At 36.9% G+C, this 16,722-nt stretch overlaps 1 protein-coding gene across 4 annotated transcripts in view; it reads right to left on the bottom strand.

The window, feature by feature from the left end:
- RBMS1 (RNA binding motif single stranded interacting protein 1) overlaps positions 1-16,722 on the bottom strand; it is a 143,423-nt gene that overhangs the window by 8,054 nt on the left and 118,647 nt on the right. For 3 of the 4 annotated variants that reach the window (XM_053982103.1, XM_053982105.1, XM_053982106.1), the window contains exons 6-10: positions 14,808-14,887; positions 6,087-6,202; positions 5,141-5,190; positions 4,954-5,047; positions 1,639-1,689 (exon numbers count right to left, since the gene is read on the bottom strand). In XM_053982103.1, coding sequence (XP_053838078.1) covers positions 1,639-1,689; positions 4,954-5,047; positions 5,141-5,190; positions 6,087-6,202; positions 14,808-14,887 — 391 coding nt within the window. The remainder of the gene's footprint in view (positions 1-1,638; positions 1,690-4,953; positions 5,048-5,140; positions 5,191-6,086; positions 6,203-14,807; positions 14,888-16,722) is intronic. The other variant, XM_053982104.1, reaches the window with a different exon arrangement.

The raw sequence follows: 16,722 nt of genomic DNA, 5'->3' as shown, positions 1-16,722 counted from the left end.
GAGTGACTTAGCAACACTGATTCTTTGTCTAAATACCAGCTGCTCTTGATGACATTTCTATTGCTTCTGTACCATTTTTTAGGTTCATAAAAATTATACTCTAAACTTCTAAACATGGACAGCACAGATTGCTAAATATGGACAGCACACAGGTTTTCAGAGTTAACTGAAATGGAAGACTATCAAGAAATTTCATTTTACCAATCATATTCCACAAAAACACATTTCCAAATAGTTTGTATGACTTATGCTTGCAGAAGGTGTTGATTGAAATTAATGGAGGCTCAAAACAAACTGAAATAATTGCAGTGTACTGAAAGCAAGTATTTTGAATCAATAACTAATCCTTAAAATTAAAAAAAAAAGAAAGAAAAAGAAGTATAGAATATACTTGGAAAAAACAACCATGTGATCAGTGTAGATGAAATGAGTCACAGGCACATCAAACACTGAAAGAATTTCCTGTCTGTAGACTGCAGGCTTCTCTGAAAAGCAAATGAGCAAGACAGCACCTGTCTTTGCACAGGCCAAAACCAAACTTCAGTCTAGAATCTAGGTCTTTATTTTCAACCATGAAATTTCATCTTGTGTACCTGTGAAACGAATACATCTAAACTAATACACCATTATAACACATCTTGTCTTTCACAGCATTATTTGCAGGATGTTGTTTTATGAAAATCTGTGTTGCTAGAGAAGGAAGTTAAAACCTACTCTGTGTATGTGTATTTAACATCAAAAACCACAAATACAACAACAATTAAGTGTGTGAGAGGGTGTTCTGGTTCAACACCACCTTATCTGCATGCCCAAGAAGAAAATGTTCTGCCAAGAAGATTTACATTCTATAATCTGCATGGAGAGGTTAATTAAAGTCAAGACAATATCCTTTCTGCATCTGGAAACAGACCTGTTTGTTAACTATGGGAGTGCATGTATTAAAGTGCCTGTTATTATTAGTAAAGCTCATCTCAAGAAACCCAGTAAGTCTCAGATGTAATGGTACTTAATTGGCAAATGACATAGACAAGAAGCAAAATATCACAGGAGAGTAGAGATCAGAATGCCTGACAGTCTGGTACAGATGCCACAGCCAAAAGTGTAGGGAGACCAGCATTACTCATGAGTGGTGAAGCCAGAACAAGCTATGCAGGTTTTCTCAAGTGAGTGTCCATAATGCCATTCATATCACTACATCCATCTGTCTTTCACAAATTATCCGGTCTGAACTATTGTAGACCTATTCTAAAACACTGGGTCTCCAATTTCAGCTCCTGAAAGGCAGACAGTATGTAAAGCATTTAGCATTTCCAAAGTGCTTTCCATTTGAAGTAAAACAAAATAAAACAAAAACAAAAACCAACCACAAAAACAAAAACAAAACAAAAAAAAAAAACACCACTAAGTTTCCTCTTGGAAGTTTTCTCTAATAATCCTCATCACATCAATACTCTGAAGGCAGCTTTCTTTTTTGTCCAAATAAAATGAGGCCCCAGTTCAGGTTACTGTCTTTGTTTCGCTTTTCATTTTGATCCATGGAAGTAATTGGGCAGGAATTGACATACTTCCTGTGGTTTAAAGTATGTAAAGTGTTTGTATAATAGATAAATACAACAGTGGAGACGCATAAAAACTTACTGGGTGCTGCATTATATATGGTTGAGGCTGCATCCAAGAAGGACTCTGAACCTGAAATGAAATTTGCATTTTATTTTTCATTTTACACATTACTCCAACTTAGATATAGTAATAACTTAAATCATGTTAACATGCTTCCTTCCTCATTTATTGACTTTTTAACCAAATTAGTCCCTCTGTGGAACAACACTGATTTCTGTGAAAAATGTATTAATTGTGACTGTAAATCAGAGACAAGATTTGGAAACCATATACCACATACACCTTTCAGAACAGAAGACAGTGTTTTTAGTGCAGGTTTCAGAAACTATCAAGTACAGTGAAAGGGGTCAAATAGATGAATGGCAGATTTCTGCTACGTTGAAAAATGAAGCTCCCTCCATCTCAGAAATTCCTTTGTGGAAAAGTAATTGGGATCTCAGAAAGCATAGCACTATTTGCCTTCTAGTGTTATCTGATTAAAATAAATTATTGTATTTTCACAACTGAAAAAAAAAAATCAAGAATTCTGTGGTAATCTTGGTCCAGGAAAAAGGAGAAGATTTAGGTGCTCTGTTCTCTGAGACATTGTGGTGTGTTATTTCCAAAGCACAGGAAGAGGAGGAGGTTCTGATGAGAGTCCCTGCTCTTGCAACAAGCACATTTTCTCTCCAAAATCAGTGACTGCCCAAATACTTCAATTGCAAATTGCAGTAGAATGCCTAACTTTGCATGACAAAGTGAAATATAAATAGGGAAAGTAACAGGTTATATTGTTATCCTGGTTAAAAAGAGCTGGTTGCAACAGCTCTTTGAAAAAGTGTGCTGCAAGAAATACTCAAGGTAAGGACAAAAATGTTTCCTCCCCACCTGCTGTAGGTGTGTCAGGAGGGGCAGGAATCTGATCTGCACCACACACCACTGCTGCTGGACATTTAAAGCCTTTTAAATGCCTCTACCATTATTCCCAGAGTCCTGTGAACAGGACAGGTAAACACACAGCCTTGAAAAAAATCCAGGTGAGGTATTTTCTGGGAGATGGAAATATTTTTTGCCTCCTTTTGGTACTTAGTTTCAAACCGGAGTTGGGGTTTTGGCGTTTTTTTTTTTTTTTTTTTTTTTTTTTTTTTTTTTCTTTTTCTTTTTCAGTCAGGAAAAAGCAAACAGGAGTTCAAAATTGGAATGGAAAAGACTGGAACACTCCCTTTCCTCAGGCAAAATCTTAATGGCAAAAATACCAGTACAGCCTGACTAAAGCTTTGGCTAATCTCAGTCTATGATAGTAACTGGCTCAGTGCAGTCATTTGGGTATACAGGGGTTGCAGAAAAAAACACTAGCCAAAACTTTATTAAATTTGTTTACCTGAATAAGAATAAATCTAGGAGCAGGTTATACCATGCCTCAAAGGAAAAAAAAAAAAAAACAAACCAAAAACTTTGCTTGTGTGATACGTCCTGTTGTGTAGAAAACAGAAAGCTGCAGGTTTCAGTAAAAAGGGATCAGTAATGAAGATGTGACTAATACTCTTCTGGCCAAGAACCTCCTTCCTCCCCAGTACAGAATACTTCAATTTAATTTCCAATTCCAATTACTGTGTCACTTCAAGCATAATGATATTAATAACTCCATCCACAATAATTTAAGCTCCATGCCATGTATATTGAAATACTGGTAACTACATTTCTGGAAACATAATGGATTGTGGTCTGCCTATTTCAATAAGCCTAAAAAATTGCTAAGTAGTATGTTTCCATGCCAACTTCCAATTTTTACTTGGATTCTGAATATTAGAGAGCTGTATATTGATAAATAATTTATATTTTAATAAAGAATAGCAGTTAATTTTACTGAAATATTTTCCTGGGTAAGAACTTACTGTAATTTCTGAGGTAATGCAGTACCAAGCAGAATGAGTCAGTATACTGAAAAATACTGTCTAGCACTGTCTGCCAAGAGCAAACATTGTGTTGCATAAGTTACCTCAGAAATTAATATAAAAATAATCCAGCTGCCCTTCACACCAGAGAACGTTGTTTTAACTCCTACACAATACTTTGCTCATGCAAGACAGCATTAGATCTCCAGACTAATATTAGACAATTCTTCCTCATCCTCCTCACTTGGAATTGAAGGCTACACGGCAATTTCTGCAAGAGACAGCTGATGAAATGGCCCACAGTGCCTCTGTCAGCCTTCTACCTCTCCTTTACACACCCTTCCACAGTCATTCACACACAGAGCTCATCAGAAAGCTCAGCATGTCTTTCTCACTAGAAAGCAAACAGCCTCTTCTTCCCCTGACACATAGAGGTAAGAATTTTCTAAATTAAATTAGTTTGGGTTATTTATGACCTGAATCACTGCTGTTTACTCCATCTATGTGTTAAACAGTAAAATGCCAAAAAATCTCGTCATTTAGCATACACTGCCATAATTGGCATGTCTCAAGTAGTAATTACAGAGCACACATCTGAAACTGCCATAGTTGTATTTAAAGTAAGTTGGTTGCAAACTGAAATGTATGATGCCCTAAAAGTGAGGATTCCTAAGAGATCTATATCAAAGTACTAAAACTGTTCCATATAATTTCCCAATGTGTTGAATTGTATAGCAATATATCCCCTGAGAGGACTCAAAATGGCACCTATCAAAATCCCTCTTCAGAAAGCTTTGGACCAAAAATATCCACCAAAAATTCATGTTTTAATTTATTATTCAAAATAAAGTAGCCTTTAGTTTAGAAATACTGTCCTAGGCTATTAAATGCTTTACTCCTAATACAAAAACACTGAATTTGAATCCTTAAGTAATTTGAACTCTGAGCTCTTTTTTTCAAATTTCCTTCTCTAATGTCAAGAATGTTTCTGTACCCTTCTTAGTACAACTACGTAAGATATTATTGTTGGTCTTTCTGAGAAAAATACAGAGAAAAGCTCAAAATGCATGGAAAAACATCTTTAAAAATGAATTTATTTAAACCAATAAGGTTTTAAATAAAGAATAATTACTTCATATATACTGGTGACATTAAAAAAATTTGACTGAGAGAAAATGAAAAATCTCACATGAAATGCAGAAGCGACTACAAATCCCTCAGCCATCAGCACAAGTTGGAGACTTGGTTTTGCAAGACATCAGGGTCTCATTAAATCACTGTGCTTCCTGAAACACACACTCAGGTTTTCAGGCTGTCACTTTGACGCTGTACAGCACAAGGAGGCCACTTCATTAAAATGTAGCATTATTGGAGACCTCATAAAACCAGATGTAACAATTGACAAATAAACATAAGTTCCAACAAACCATATTTCAGCTACCAAGCTCTAAATACAAACCTGGTACGTAGAAACTGGAGAAGCAATATATGGTGTAATAGATGTCTGAGTGATCATTCTGTTTGCTGTAATACTGTAGGGTGATGGATAAAATCTAGAAAATGCAGAAATATTTATTAAATGCTAGTTCTGTGCATCTTTCATAATGCAAACTTTTTTTTTCTTAGTGTGCCATTACTCAACATACCCGTTTTGTAAAGCAGCTGTGGTTGGATCATATGTAAGTGTCATTCCAGCCTTAAAAAAAAAAAAGTGGAAAAGAAAGAGTTGACAAAAATAATTTAAATTGCAAATTATTTCTCTTATTCTTTCTTTAGTTATCTCATCTTTAACTGAAAATTTGTATTGAAATAATTTATTACAAAAACTTAGGGAAAGCTTATTTGACAGAAGTAATTATACAGTGAAGAGAATCAGCAATATTGTTTGTGAATACAAGTTTCCATGTTCCCATTATGAGGAACAAAACGCAATCTATTAAACACCTGGCTAAAAGTACATGTGTATTTGAGATTCAGGGCATGCAGATGATTATGTTAGGATGTTGCCTACAATATATAACCTATAAGATTGAATGGGGAGTGCAGTTTTTCAGAAGGCACATTTGCATTTTTCTGTGTAATATAAATGAGGTGACTAGGCTTGCTAGCCACAGTAAGTCTATAAAACTATTATCTTGAACATTAAAGATTAAAACAATTGTTGACTAAAAATAATAATGCTGCATGGCACTGGTATACTATTTTAATCTTGTGAAAGTGATGTGCATTTTAGTGTTGCATAGATCAAAGGATTATTTACTGCACGTAAGTACAGTTATGTTTCTGGTAGTTTAATAATATGAGAAAGCTGAATGTTTATATTAAAAAGCTGAGGTTTATATCATGACCAAGTTGAAGGAGATTTTATTGTTCACTTTAATGAGATAGGACTCAGCGTTTCACATTTTGCCTTTTCCCCTCAGAAGAAAGACACAGTTAAGTATTTTTTTTATAGCGACACAAACTGTCAGGTAAAAGCTGCTTGCATGTTTTTAATATGCCAAAGGCCCAAGCCAAGAAGTCTCAATGCCTATCATTTTCCTGAGTATTCATTATTGCACACCCACACTAAAGCTTGAAGGGAGGACTTACAAGTCTCACCTCGCCTTCTCTGTGCCATGCTCTTCCATTCTGTATGTATTTATTCTGATTCTGCCTCTTCTTCTGTCCTCCATCGGCAAACTTGCACAACAAAGGTTCTGTGGGAACTGAGAAGAAAGAAGAAAAATTACTTGAAGTAGCATTGATGCACAGGTGTTCAACTCTCCAAATGAGGTATGGTTTTAAGTTATATTCCAAATATGACACTTAAATAACACAGTGCTGTACTACAGCATCAACAACTGCTCAGCATAGCACAAAGACAGCTGCCACACAAAAACAGAGCATCTGGAATGCCTTATCTATGTGATTTTAAACTACTGCTGCAAAACCTGTTGGAAGGAAACACCGTCTGTATATCCTGAGTGTGTGTCTCTTGGTCTGGGTTCAACAAGAACTGCCATCTGAATTCTGAGCTTTGTCTCTTTGGAAGTATATCTAAGGAGGATGGAGAAAAAATCTGGCCAAAGGTCTGTAATACATTCTCCCCACCCCTTGGAGGTTTCAGTAATGTCCCAAAATTTACAAGTGTTTTACTCACCCAGAAGAGGCACCTTTATGCCCTGAGGCCTTGCACCAAGAAAATGCCACAATTGTTCATTCCCAGTTTATCTCTGCTCTATAAAGAATACCCAGTGCAACCAGAAATTCTTCAAGATTGTACTCTGGGGTTTTTTGCATACTGCCATGAAACAGCATCACCATACTTTATTATTTTTTCTTGTTATTGTTATTATTATTTTTCCTAATACAATCCTGACCATGACCTCAATTTTTAATGTCAGAATTGAAGCAATGAAAAGGTTTGCATAGCATTCTTTCTTTCCCTGTTCTTAGCTTCCACATTTCCAAGTACCTATGGCTGAAGCACAGCTCTGCTGCATCACACCACACCCTCCATAATCACAGGGTGGAAGCACTGTTATGACTTGGATGTAAACGCTTCTCTGCCAATAATTCCTGACACATGAGCTGTCTAAGCTTTACCATGACACTCCTCCAGTCACTCTCTGTTTGGAAACATCTTCATGAGACATGGCTGGACCTGAAAACATACAAGTTTCCAAATGCAGAGTAAACACATGGGGTGGGAAGGCCACCTGCAAAAAAACAACCCCAAGAAAAATTTTCAACAAAATCTATTAATATAACCATGGTGAGTGCTGATGTCTCTTCACCCTGTCTACATTTGCAAAAGATGACTGGTACTGAAAACCTCAGGGATGCGTAACCTTGCAAAGAGCTTGACTTTTAAAACTTTGGCACAAAACAAGCATTAACGGCCCAGTCATCCCTGGCTTTGAATGTCACACCTAAAACACTAGCTCTGTTTCTACTGGAAAAATATCCACTTCCTGCATGACACATCTTTTGACAGCCCTCTCTATAAAAAAGGGCGACAGAACTGGTGTGTGGCTCCCTGTCTCACCTCCAGCACTGACCACACAGGTCAGAGACCTGGACTTCTCCTACCTGGGTGCTGTTATACAGAGTGTCAGACTATTACATTAAACATGACAACTGAATAAATTTAAAATGTATTATCCTTCAGAGAATAGTAATTAGAACCCTATAATCATAAAATAAACCAGGAAAAGGTTAGGCTAATGACACTGGAAAAATATAGGAGACCTATGGATGATGGATTAAATGAATAAGGAGATAACAGAAACCCTTAAGTAGGAGACAAACTGGAAAATATTGTCTTCAAAACCTGGTATTTCTGAGGGGATTTCTGGCATTACCAAAACTGAGTTTTGCTTTGGTGTGTTCCATTATGTGAAGCAACTTCTGTATCAACATATTTGGAGCAAAAAGCTACTATATCAATATGGTGATGGATGATTTGATGTTGCTTTATAAAAGCTATAACCAATAACCTTGGTCAAAGCACACAGCATTTTAGTCCACATACGGTTCTGCTGAAATAAGAGGAGGTAATCTCAGAATATGTTAGTCAATATGGATAAATTTCTCATATTCCGGTCTGAAATAATTTTGATTGGTTTTACACGGTGTGGAAAACAAAAATCCATTGGACACTGAGAGAGGAGGTCCAAATACTGACGTTAACGGCCTTAAATGAAAAAAAGCTCTTCCCCAAGTTGAATATCTTTATCTACTTTTACATTATTTCAAAAAATCTATTTTTGTGAAGAGCATATGTGTCTTCCAAAATATGGACTATAAAATTTTGGATGAAAAATCAAAATTTCATTTCAAAATTCAATTTGTCTGACATGAGAACAGTACAGAAAGACATCAGAAAAATGTTTCTGGCCCTGTCACTCTGTATTATAGCACTCACAGGTAGTAAATGCTTTATTTAAAGCTGCATTATGCTTTCATTAAAAATCCGTATAATGAATTATAAAAACTTTTTTGAAAGCATCATTTGTGCTTGCATTTGTCATCATTGTCTCAACATACAGATCTTTTCTTAAAAAAAAAAGAAAAACCAGAGTAAATCTGTCCAACTGTTTGAATAAAATGTTCATAAAAACCTAATTTAAGTAGAAATATGAATTTTTTGTCAGTAGATAACTCAAAACAGCTATATTTTAGATGATTAAACATCTTCTGTGTTGCATTGTAAAAATTCTCTGACAAATTTAAAGAGGAAGAAAAAATGGAGTAAGACTTATATGCATGTACTGGATTTTGCATACATAATATCCTAAACCTGCATCAGTGAAGAAACCCACAGATTTAAAGAGCTATTTGTGATCTACTAGAAGTTAGTGCTCCATCTTACTGAACACAGATCCAGCCATGGGAACCCTTGCTTCTCTGACCTTCCACCTTCCCTTGCTCCTCACTGCACCCATCAAATGCTGGGAATGCTCCAACTCATGCTAAAAGTACTCCATGCAGACCATCTACTTAATACCAGCACTTCTGTGCTGTACACAAAGGCTGTACAGCATTTGCCTTCCCTGATTCTGCTTCAAGATCTGAATGCTGACAGTGGGGACAGCTCCAGTGGAAAGCCCACCTACAAGTTTTGGCTGCTCTTCCATACACGTGACCTGAATAATACCGTGTTCATTCCTGCAACAACAAAATGACTGATGGTCACTGGAGGGAGGCTCATGAGAAGCAGATAAACCTTCTTGGGTTTATCTCAACCTGCTGATCTCCCTCCCACCAAAGAATGAAGACAGACCTTACTCTCTTCAAAATTAAATCTGAACCTTGTTTCTTCAGCTTACTTTTTCTCATAGTTATCATGAATATGCAACACATTCTCTCTCTTGCATATAAGCTCACGCATGTGACAGATACATATTTGAACAAAAAGCTCTCACAAGTCCTACAGACCAGTTAAGCAATCTTTTGTAGTACAGGAAGGAAGGGAGAGCCATTTTTATTGTTTAATTGCTGGGAACTATGCAGGCCCAGTGATGAAGCAGATCATTAATCATTCAGTGACTTGTCTGTATGTGCAAGACAAAGGCAGAGTACAAATATTCAGAGTTGCATTCACAGCTGAGAGGTACCTGATGTAAAAGGCTACAACTTGCAGTGGAGTTAAGCTTCTGCAACTAGAACACCACGTTTCAGGTGCTCACTCTTCTGACACCCAGTGCAAACCAACACTGCCAATGGTTTGCAGGTGCCCGTTGAGCTGCAACTACTGAGGGGATCTGCAACCATGAGCTTTCCTGGCCTTCAGCATCAGGTCAGGGCTTTAGAACTTGGGTGTGGAAAATGCTGACCATCTCCTCCTGCCCTGAACCACTCTCCTCTAGGGCTAATGTTTTTACAGACGAGAGATGTGAATGCAGTATTAGTCCAGAGAGTAAATTCCTCCTTGTTGTAGACACTTTGCACACATCTGTACATTAGAATTCAGTTTGTCTTTGCTCAATGTCTATCCAAATTTGTACCAGGTGATACTATAAATGCAAGAACAAAACGGATGTTCTTTGTTGGACCTTGAGTTTACACCCTTGACTTTACATGGCTAATTTTATCAACTTTTCAATAAACCCTACTTTCAGTTACTGAACAATACAACAAAATAGTTTAAAAGTATGTTCCTTTCGTCAGTTTTCAATTAAACTGCATCTTTCAGAAACTTTCATTGCTTATTTTCTAGTGCAAAGCATACGGGACTTAATGAATTCTGATATTAAAACATCACTTTAATGACAGAGCAAGCCTGTACAGCTAGAAACTTTTGCCAAAGGCAGTGGGAATTAAAAAAGAAATTGTGCAACTCAAGATCAGGGTAGCTTTATATGTTTAAAGAGAAATTAAATATTATACTCTTCACCATCCTAGTCTTCCCTTAAACATAATGCTCAGGATTACGTTGCTTTAATAATTATACAAGGTTTCATAATTTGTCACAGAAGGATATTTTGAGTGGTTTTAAGAAGCATTTTTCTCTTCTAATCCTATGTTGCTTCTTAAAACTAAGCAGCAATTGCAAATTATGGGAGTTAGAGCAGTAAAAGTCTGTAATTCACAGATTTCACAAAATATTCAAAGTTGATGATCCTTGTGGGTCCCTTCCAGGTCCAAATCTTAAGTGAATGGCCCGTACAGGGATCAAACCTACATTGCTGGTACCTTAGCACCACGCTCTGACCAGCTAAGCTAATCGCAGGGTCTTGATCAAAAGAATGAAATTTTTGTTCCTCTGCCTTCAGTGTGACAACCAGGAGTAACATCAACACTGTTGGCCCTTGATACCCTGTAGCAGTGGTTTTCAGGCTGTGGTTCATGTGTTTTTTTCTAAAGGATCTGTGAACGCTAATTGAAAGAGAAATTGAATTTATGGTCAAGTAGCTTAAATTCACTAGAGATCTTCAGTGCTGGATAATTTGTAAAGGTAAGAAACTAGGAAACACTAGAATATGACTGACAGGAGACAGCTACTTCAGGGCTCCATTTTCACTCCTCCCCACACTAGGATGATGTCCAAGGCCAGATCATTTCAAACTGTAGTGTCTATCATTCCTGGTGGACCTCTTCCCAGTCTAGTCAAGAACACAGGCAGGAGCAGAGATTTTACACACTCAATTTTCTCCCCTAAAAGAGAATCTGAGCAACCAATATCTTTATCCTAAGTGGGAAGAGAGGGGTGGATCATGGATAATTTTTGATTTTTGCATCATCACCATAACCAGCCATTCCTGGAGTAAAAATGGCATGGGCTGCTCAGCAAAAATGCTCTTTACCTTAAACCCATTAAGCCAAACTCACTTAAGTTCTTTTCCAGTAAAAGAAATACTAAACAATCCATAAAGCCTATAGAACAGGCATATAACTTCTGTAACTTTTAAACTTCTATATTTCTCATTTTAAATATAAGAGAGACAAATACACTCAGACTTACATATAACTTACATATTTTACAGCACAGCTGCTTTAGGTAATTTTTTATATAACTATTCTCGTGTATCGCCACACAGCTACATGCTACTGTGATTGGGAGGAGTTGCCTTTCAAAATTTTGTCCAGAAGATAATTTCTACTATCACTATGGATCAATCACAAGACTAAAAGCCAGTGAACACTGAGTATCATTTTTAGAGGAGGAAGGATAAGTATGCTGCTGCTCTGCTCTCACTGCTCCTCTGCTGGCTCCTGGCTCTTGATACCAGTCTGGTCTGTTTCCTCCAATTCACATCATACATTTCGCAGGAGAATAGAAAAGCTTTAAATATTACATTCTTCACTGAAAACAATAGTGACTTAAGAAGGAGAGGGAAACTAAGTGCAAAAGTTACCTTAAAATTATAACAATTATATATATAGTTATATATCATACTTGAGAAGATAATTAAGTACAAAAATTAAAGTTCTGAGTTTGGTTTTCGGTGACAAACTGGAGAGGAAGTCATAGTCCATAAAACACAACCAACTAATACAATAACTTACATAAAAAAAAGGACAAAGCCCAGCAACAAATGGTGCAACTAACACATCACTTCCAGGAGTTTCACAATTATACTAACTTGCAGTGCATTTCAAACTGCTCTCTGAGCTAACCCTTCTTCTTCTTTACTGAAGATAAACAAAGACACACTAAATACTAAATATATTTCATAAAGTTAAATAAAGCCTGAATAGCCAGTTATATCGGGGTTTAGCATCATCAATGCCCAGTCACTCACCTAACTCTGGAGGTGACACTTTTGACACCACCCTGTGTTATCCCTGGCCTTCCCAGATTCTTAGAGGTTTTATTCGTTATGTGCCTACTCATGCTCCAGAGGAGGTTTCATTTATGCTTTCTATAACTGTTTAACACATTCTTCCATTTAAGCCCAAACTTAGTTAAAATAACAAAGCTGCATTATGAAAGCATGTTTTTGTTGAACAAATGTTCTTCCTCCCACACCTATTTCATTACAGGCCCATCCCTCCTACCCTCCTCATCCTGATAACAGTGTTTCTAGAGCCAGCTCCCTTTGCTGATTTTAGCCAAGTTTCCAGGACACTATGTTTTAATTTAAACATGGATCTGGTTTTATGATTTTGTTTTGCATGTGTTTGAAGTTGATCCTTTATAATCCCAATGGTTGCTAATCTATTTCAAAACAGTTTCCTAATCTTTGCTTGTTCAAGAGCTTTCCTACTATCATCCAGTTTTCTCTCTGCAGGCAGTCCAAAATCGCAGCTGTCTCATGACTCCACCCCACTTTCCTGGCAGACTGCATTATACTATTATGCATAAACTGAATTCTCATATAAGGCTGCATTATTGGACAGGTACTCACTACGTGGTGTGGAACTCTGGGAAAAATTTGATCTCCATAAAAGCCTTTGCAAGGAGCAATGAAACTTCACAGTGCCAGCACTGAAACATAGAACTGAGGCCGTGCCCTATGCAACAAAATTGAGGGTAGTTAAAAACCAAGGTTCTCACCACTCCTTTATGCACCTGATTATTTAACTCGTTTTTAGTATCATGGAAGGTGAGGCCAATCTCACTTAACTGACTTTCAAACATTTGGAGGTATCTATTTCTGAGTGACTGAGCTAGACACCCTTTGTAACTGCAAGGACAGCCTCTGGAGGTGTGCTCTTCTTTACTTGTTCTAGACAGAGAGCCTGGACAACTGCTTTGCAAAGTAAGCATTAGAAGTTCAAGCCCGTGAGGTGGATTACATCTTGAGACCCCTGTGTAGTTTCCACATTCAGACAATGGACAGTTCTCTGCAAATTTCTTGTCTCTAATTCATCACATTTTTATGTTAAATGTTTCCTTCAGCGTGCAAAAATCATTCCTATAATTCTACGCAGCAACTTTTTATTTCGACTCAGTTGAACCTCATCATTTAAGGGTGCAACTCCAGCTTCAGCAAAGACCCACTGGAGACAGAGCATGACTAGCAATGACATGCTTCATGGCTCATTCATTGAAAACAGGAGAATGCAAGTGAAAATAAAAATTAACAAACTAAAAAGCACTAATAGGAGCTTCTGTTACAGTTCTTAAGTGTCATTACTGTCTGTTTATACCTAGGCTGTAACATTTTTACTAAATGTAACAAGGAAAAAATTAAAAGTAACAAATGCAACAAGGCGCTTAAATTTACCAAACCTTTGTAACACAGTTTTAACTAAATAATAATATCAGCAATTAATCCCTGTGCAAAGGCGAAAGCAAGGTTAGGGAAGTCAAAATACTGCATTAGATTCGTTTTGCTGAAGGGAGTGGTTTCCTGTGCTCTGAAGCATTTTCCATCCTTACAGCAGCACAGACTGCCTCAAACTGGAGCAATCTTTCAGGGATGAGGCATGTTTGGAGTTTTACTAAACAAGCCACATTGTTGTCTGCCTGCCGAGGGCTACTTTCCTCCTCCTCAGTGACAGGGCCTGGTTGCACAGAACATTTCACCAGTGGGATAAAGGCAGCTTCACCAACCACATCAATGCTGTAATATGTAAAATTCCCACTTGGGAATCTCAATAAAATGCCTACTGAAAGCTGCCTGGAATGTCAGGCATGTATTCTTTCCTTCTCTATTGTCCTCTTTACTTTCTATTTTACTCAGCAGCATTGAATTTCCTCTCCTCATTTTTCAGTATTCATGGAATATATGTTTTGTCTCTTAGAAACAGTGCTGACAAAGCAGACAAACAGATGAGGAACTTGGTGTGACAACAAAATTGTACTAAGCCTTCTCTGAATTCTGCCTTGCACAATATTTCTAGAAGCAGCATTCTATGCTGACCTCCTTCCATTTTCCTGAAGGACTAAAACCTGACTTGAGAGTTGCAGCTCCCCAGTGAATGATCATGCCAGGCACTGCTGCAGATTCCATTTTTCTTCTAAGAATTTTTTTTTTTTGAAATTGTGTTGAAAAAATCATCAACAGATGACAAAACCAGCCCATTTTTGCCTCTGAAAAAAGCCCTGTCCATGGAAAAGCAGCCAAATTCTGTTCTGATAGATATTTGTTTCATCACTTCATCTGGGATTATGTGGGATGTAAATTTGTACATAGCTGGCATCTTAGCTGCTTGTTTCTCTGCTAGGAGAGAACACTACTAGATTCTTAGAAAAGGTTTACAACAGAAAAGCGATATACTGTGTTCCAAGCAAGCATTACAGCCATCCAAAAAGACATAGTTTAATTTTAATACGCTTGCCTCTAAATGAGAAGCCAGATACAACAATCAGTGTAACAGGCTTCCACCATGTAAGCACTAACCCATTCATACATCTTGTAAGAAATATATGCAACATACCAGAAACTCCTGCTGGTGTCTTTATGAATTTTCCATTAAAATGAGCAATCACTGCTTCACATTTTTCTGTTGACTCCATCCTTTGAAAATAAAGAATAATTTACATAAATTAAACACTCAACCAGATTCCCATGTTTGTAACTTTTTTTTAAGCATATTTCTTGCTTTTTCTCAAATCATATTTCTTGCTTTTCCCCTCTCCACTGCTCTGGCTTGCTTTCCCATATGTGAACAATGGGGAAGATGTTTTCTAAGAACATATAACTTCAGAAAGGTAAAGCCAAACTCAATGAACATTTTATGCACTCTGAGACCAAAGTCAGTGCCAAACTGAAAATAATAATCTTATTTACTCAGAAATTATACTGTAGCTGTCCAAGCTGCCTCAAGTACCCCTCTTGAAAGAAGCAGAAGGACTGACTAACTATCTTTCATAATTGAATCCTTAGTGTCCATGCTGCATGCAGCAAAGGTTAATGTCACTCTTAAGAGAGGATTCAGGGCTGTCTGTACAGTTTAAGGGTAATAAACTGAAATATAAACCTGCCTGACTGCATGACCCAAACTGACTTGGCAGCTTTTAGCTTATACACATCATCTCCACTAAATGATGCACCTGGCTCTTATTTAATCGTCTCCAAGTTCCAAACAGGAGGCAATACCAGCATAGCTGTGATGGCTACTGAGAATGTATCCAAAATCCTGAGCGGTTTGTGCACTCATGCTGTCAGATCTAGACTTAGCAGACTGGGCAGAGGGAGGAGAGCCCCTGCTGGCCTGGGAGGAGCCTCACCTGCAGTGAGGATGTGCCAGCCCCGACTGTCACCTTGGACTCAGTCACACTGAACGACTCAAGTGCAATTACAACAAAATATATTTTACAAGAACTGATTTTGCATCTGCCTAGAAGATGATGTTTGGTTAATGTTGAACAGATAATTTCTTTTCATTTGCTCATTAAGTTCTGTAATTCATATCCACAAATTAGGCCAATGGCCTCAGCAGCAAACAACCAGGACTAAAAATTCCTAAGTCTTGGCATCTTTTTAATTCTGATATCCTTTCTGCACAGGCTGACAACATACAAGCATAGATAACAACCAACATCACCAAAAATCCAGACTGAACAAGAGGTTTTCCTAATGGTTCCAAAAATATCTCTTAGGGAATTTTCAGAAGTTCTGGATTATTGGATCTGCAGCAAAGAAATCTAATTTTTTTTTTTTTGTCTCACATGAAACAAACAATATAATTTAGTTTCAGACTCAAGTCTGGACTTGATAAAATACATTACTCCCTATTAACCTAATAAAAGTTTCCCAAAGGCAAGAAATTAAAATATTTATTTAATGTCTGTAGGTTTCTTGGAAAATTTTAACTTTCATTAATTCTCCAAGAATTTTCCAATGCAAGAAAAATGTTCACCTTGTAGAAGGAAAGAAGTTCTAATTAGATATAGAAGCAATACTTATCCTAGAACTTATGTATACTATATTTATGTATATAAATAAACACATATAAAAATAACTTCACTCATGTATATATAAAACACAAAATGCATAATAGAGAAACTATTGAGAAAGTACTTTAAAACTATTCTATTTTAATTTCTTCAATACAAGTTAGGTTTTGGATACACACAAGTCTTTTTGACTTTTACATTTGAATCCAGAACACTTCCAGCTACATTAGAAAAAATATATCCTAACATATTTCCTACCATACCACTCATTCAAGGTAGAGGTGATAAACAAGTTTAGTGAAAAGAAACTGAATGAATTCAAAATACCACCTGTATTTTATAGTAGGTGTTAGTGGATTCTACCCTTCACAGTAACAAAAAGTGAAAGATACATATAAAACACACATATACTAATGAAATTAAAATGCCCAGTTAATTTTATCCCAACAATAT

This window comes from Vidua macroura, chromosome 7 (genome assembly GCF_024509145.1).
Source record: "Vidua macroura isolate BioBank_ID:100142 chromosome 7, ASM2450914v1, whole genome shotgun sequence".
Classification (NCBI taxonomy): Eukaryota; Metazoa; Chordata; class Aves; order Passeriformes; family Viduidae; genus Vidua; species Vidua macroura.
Note: the sequence above shows the minus strand (reverse complement) of the source record. Positions and strands in the feature narration are given on the sequence as shown.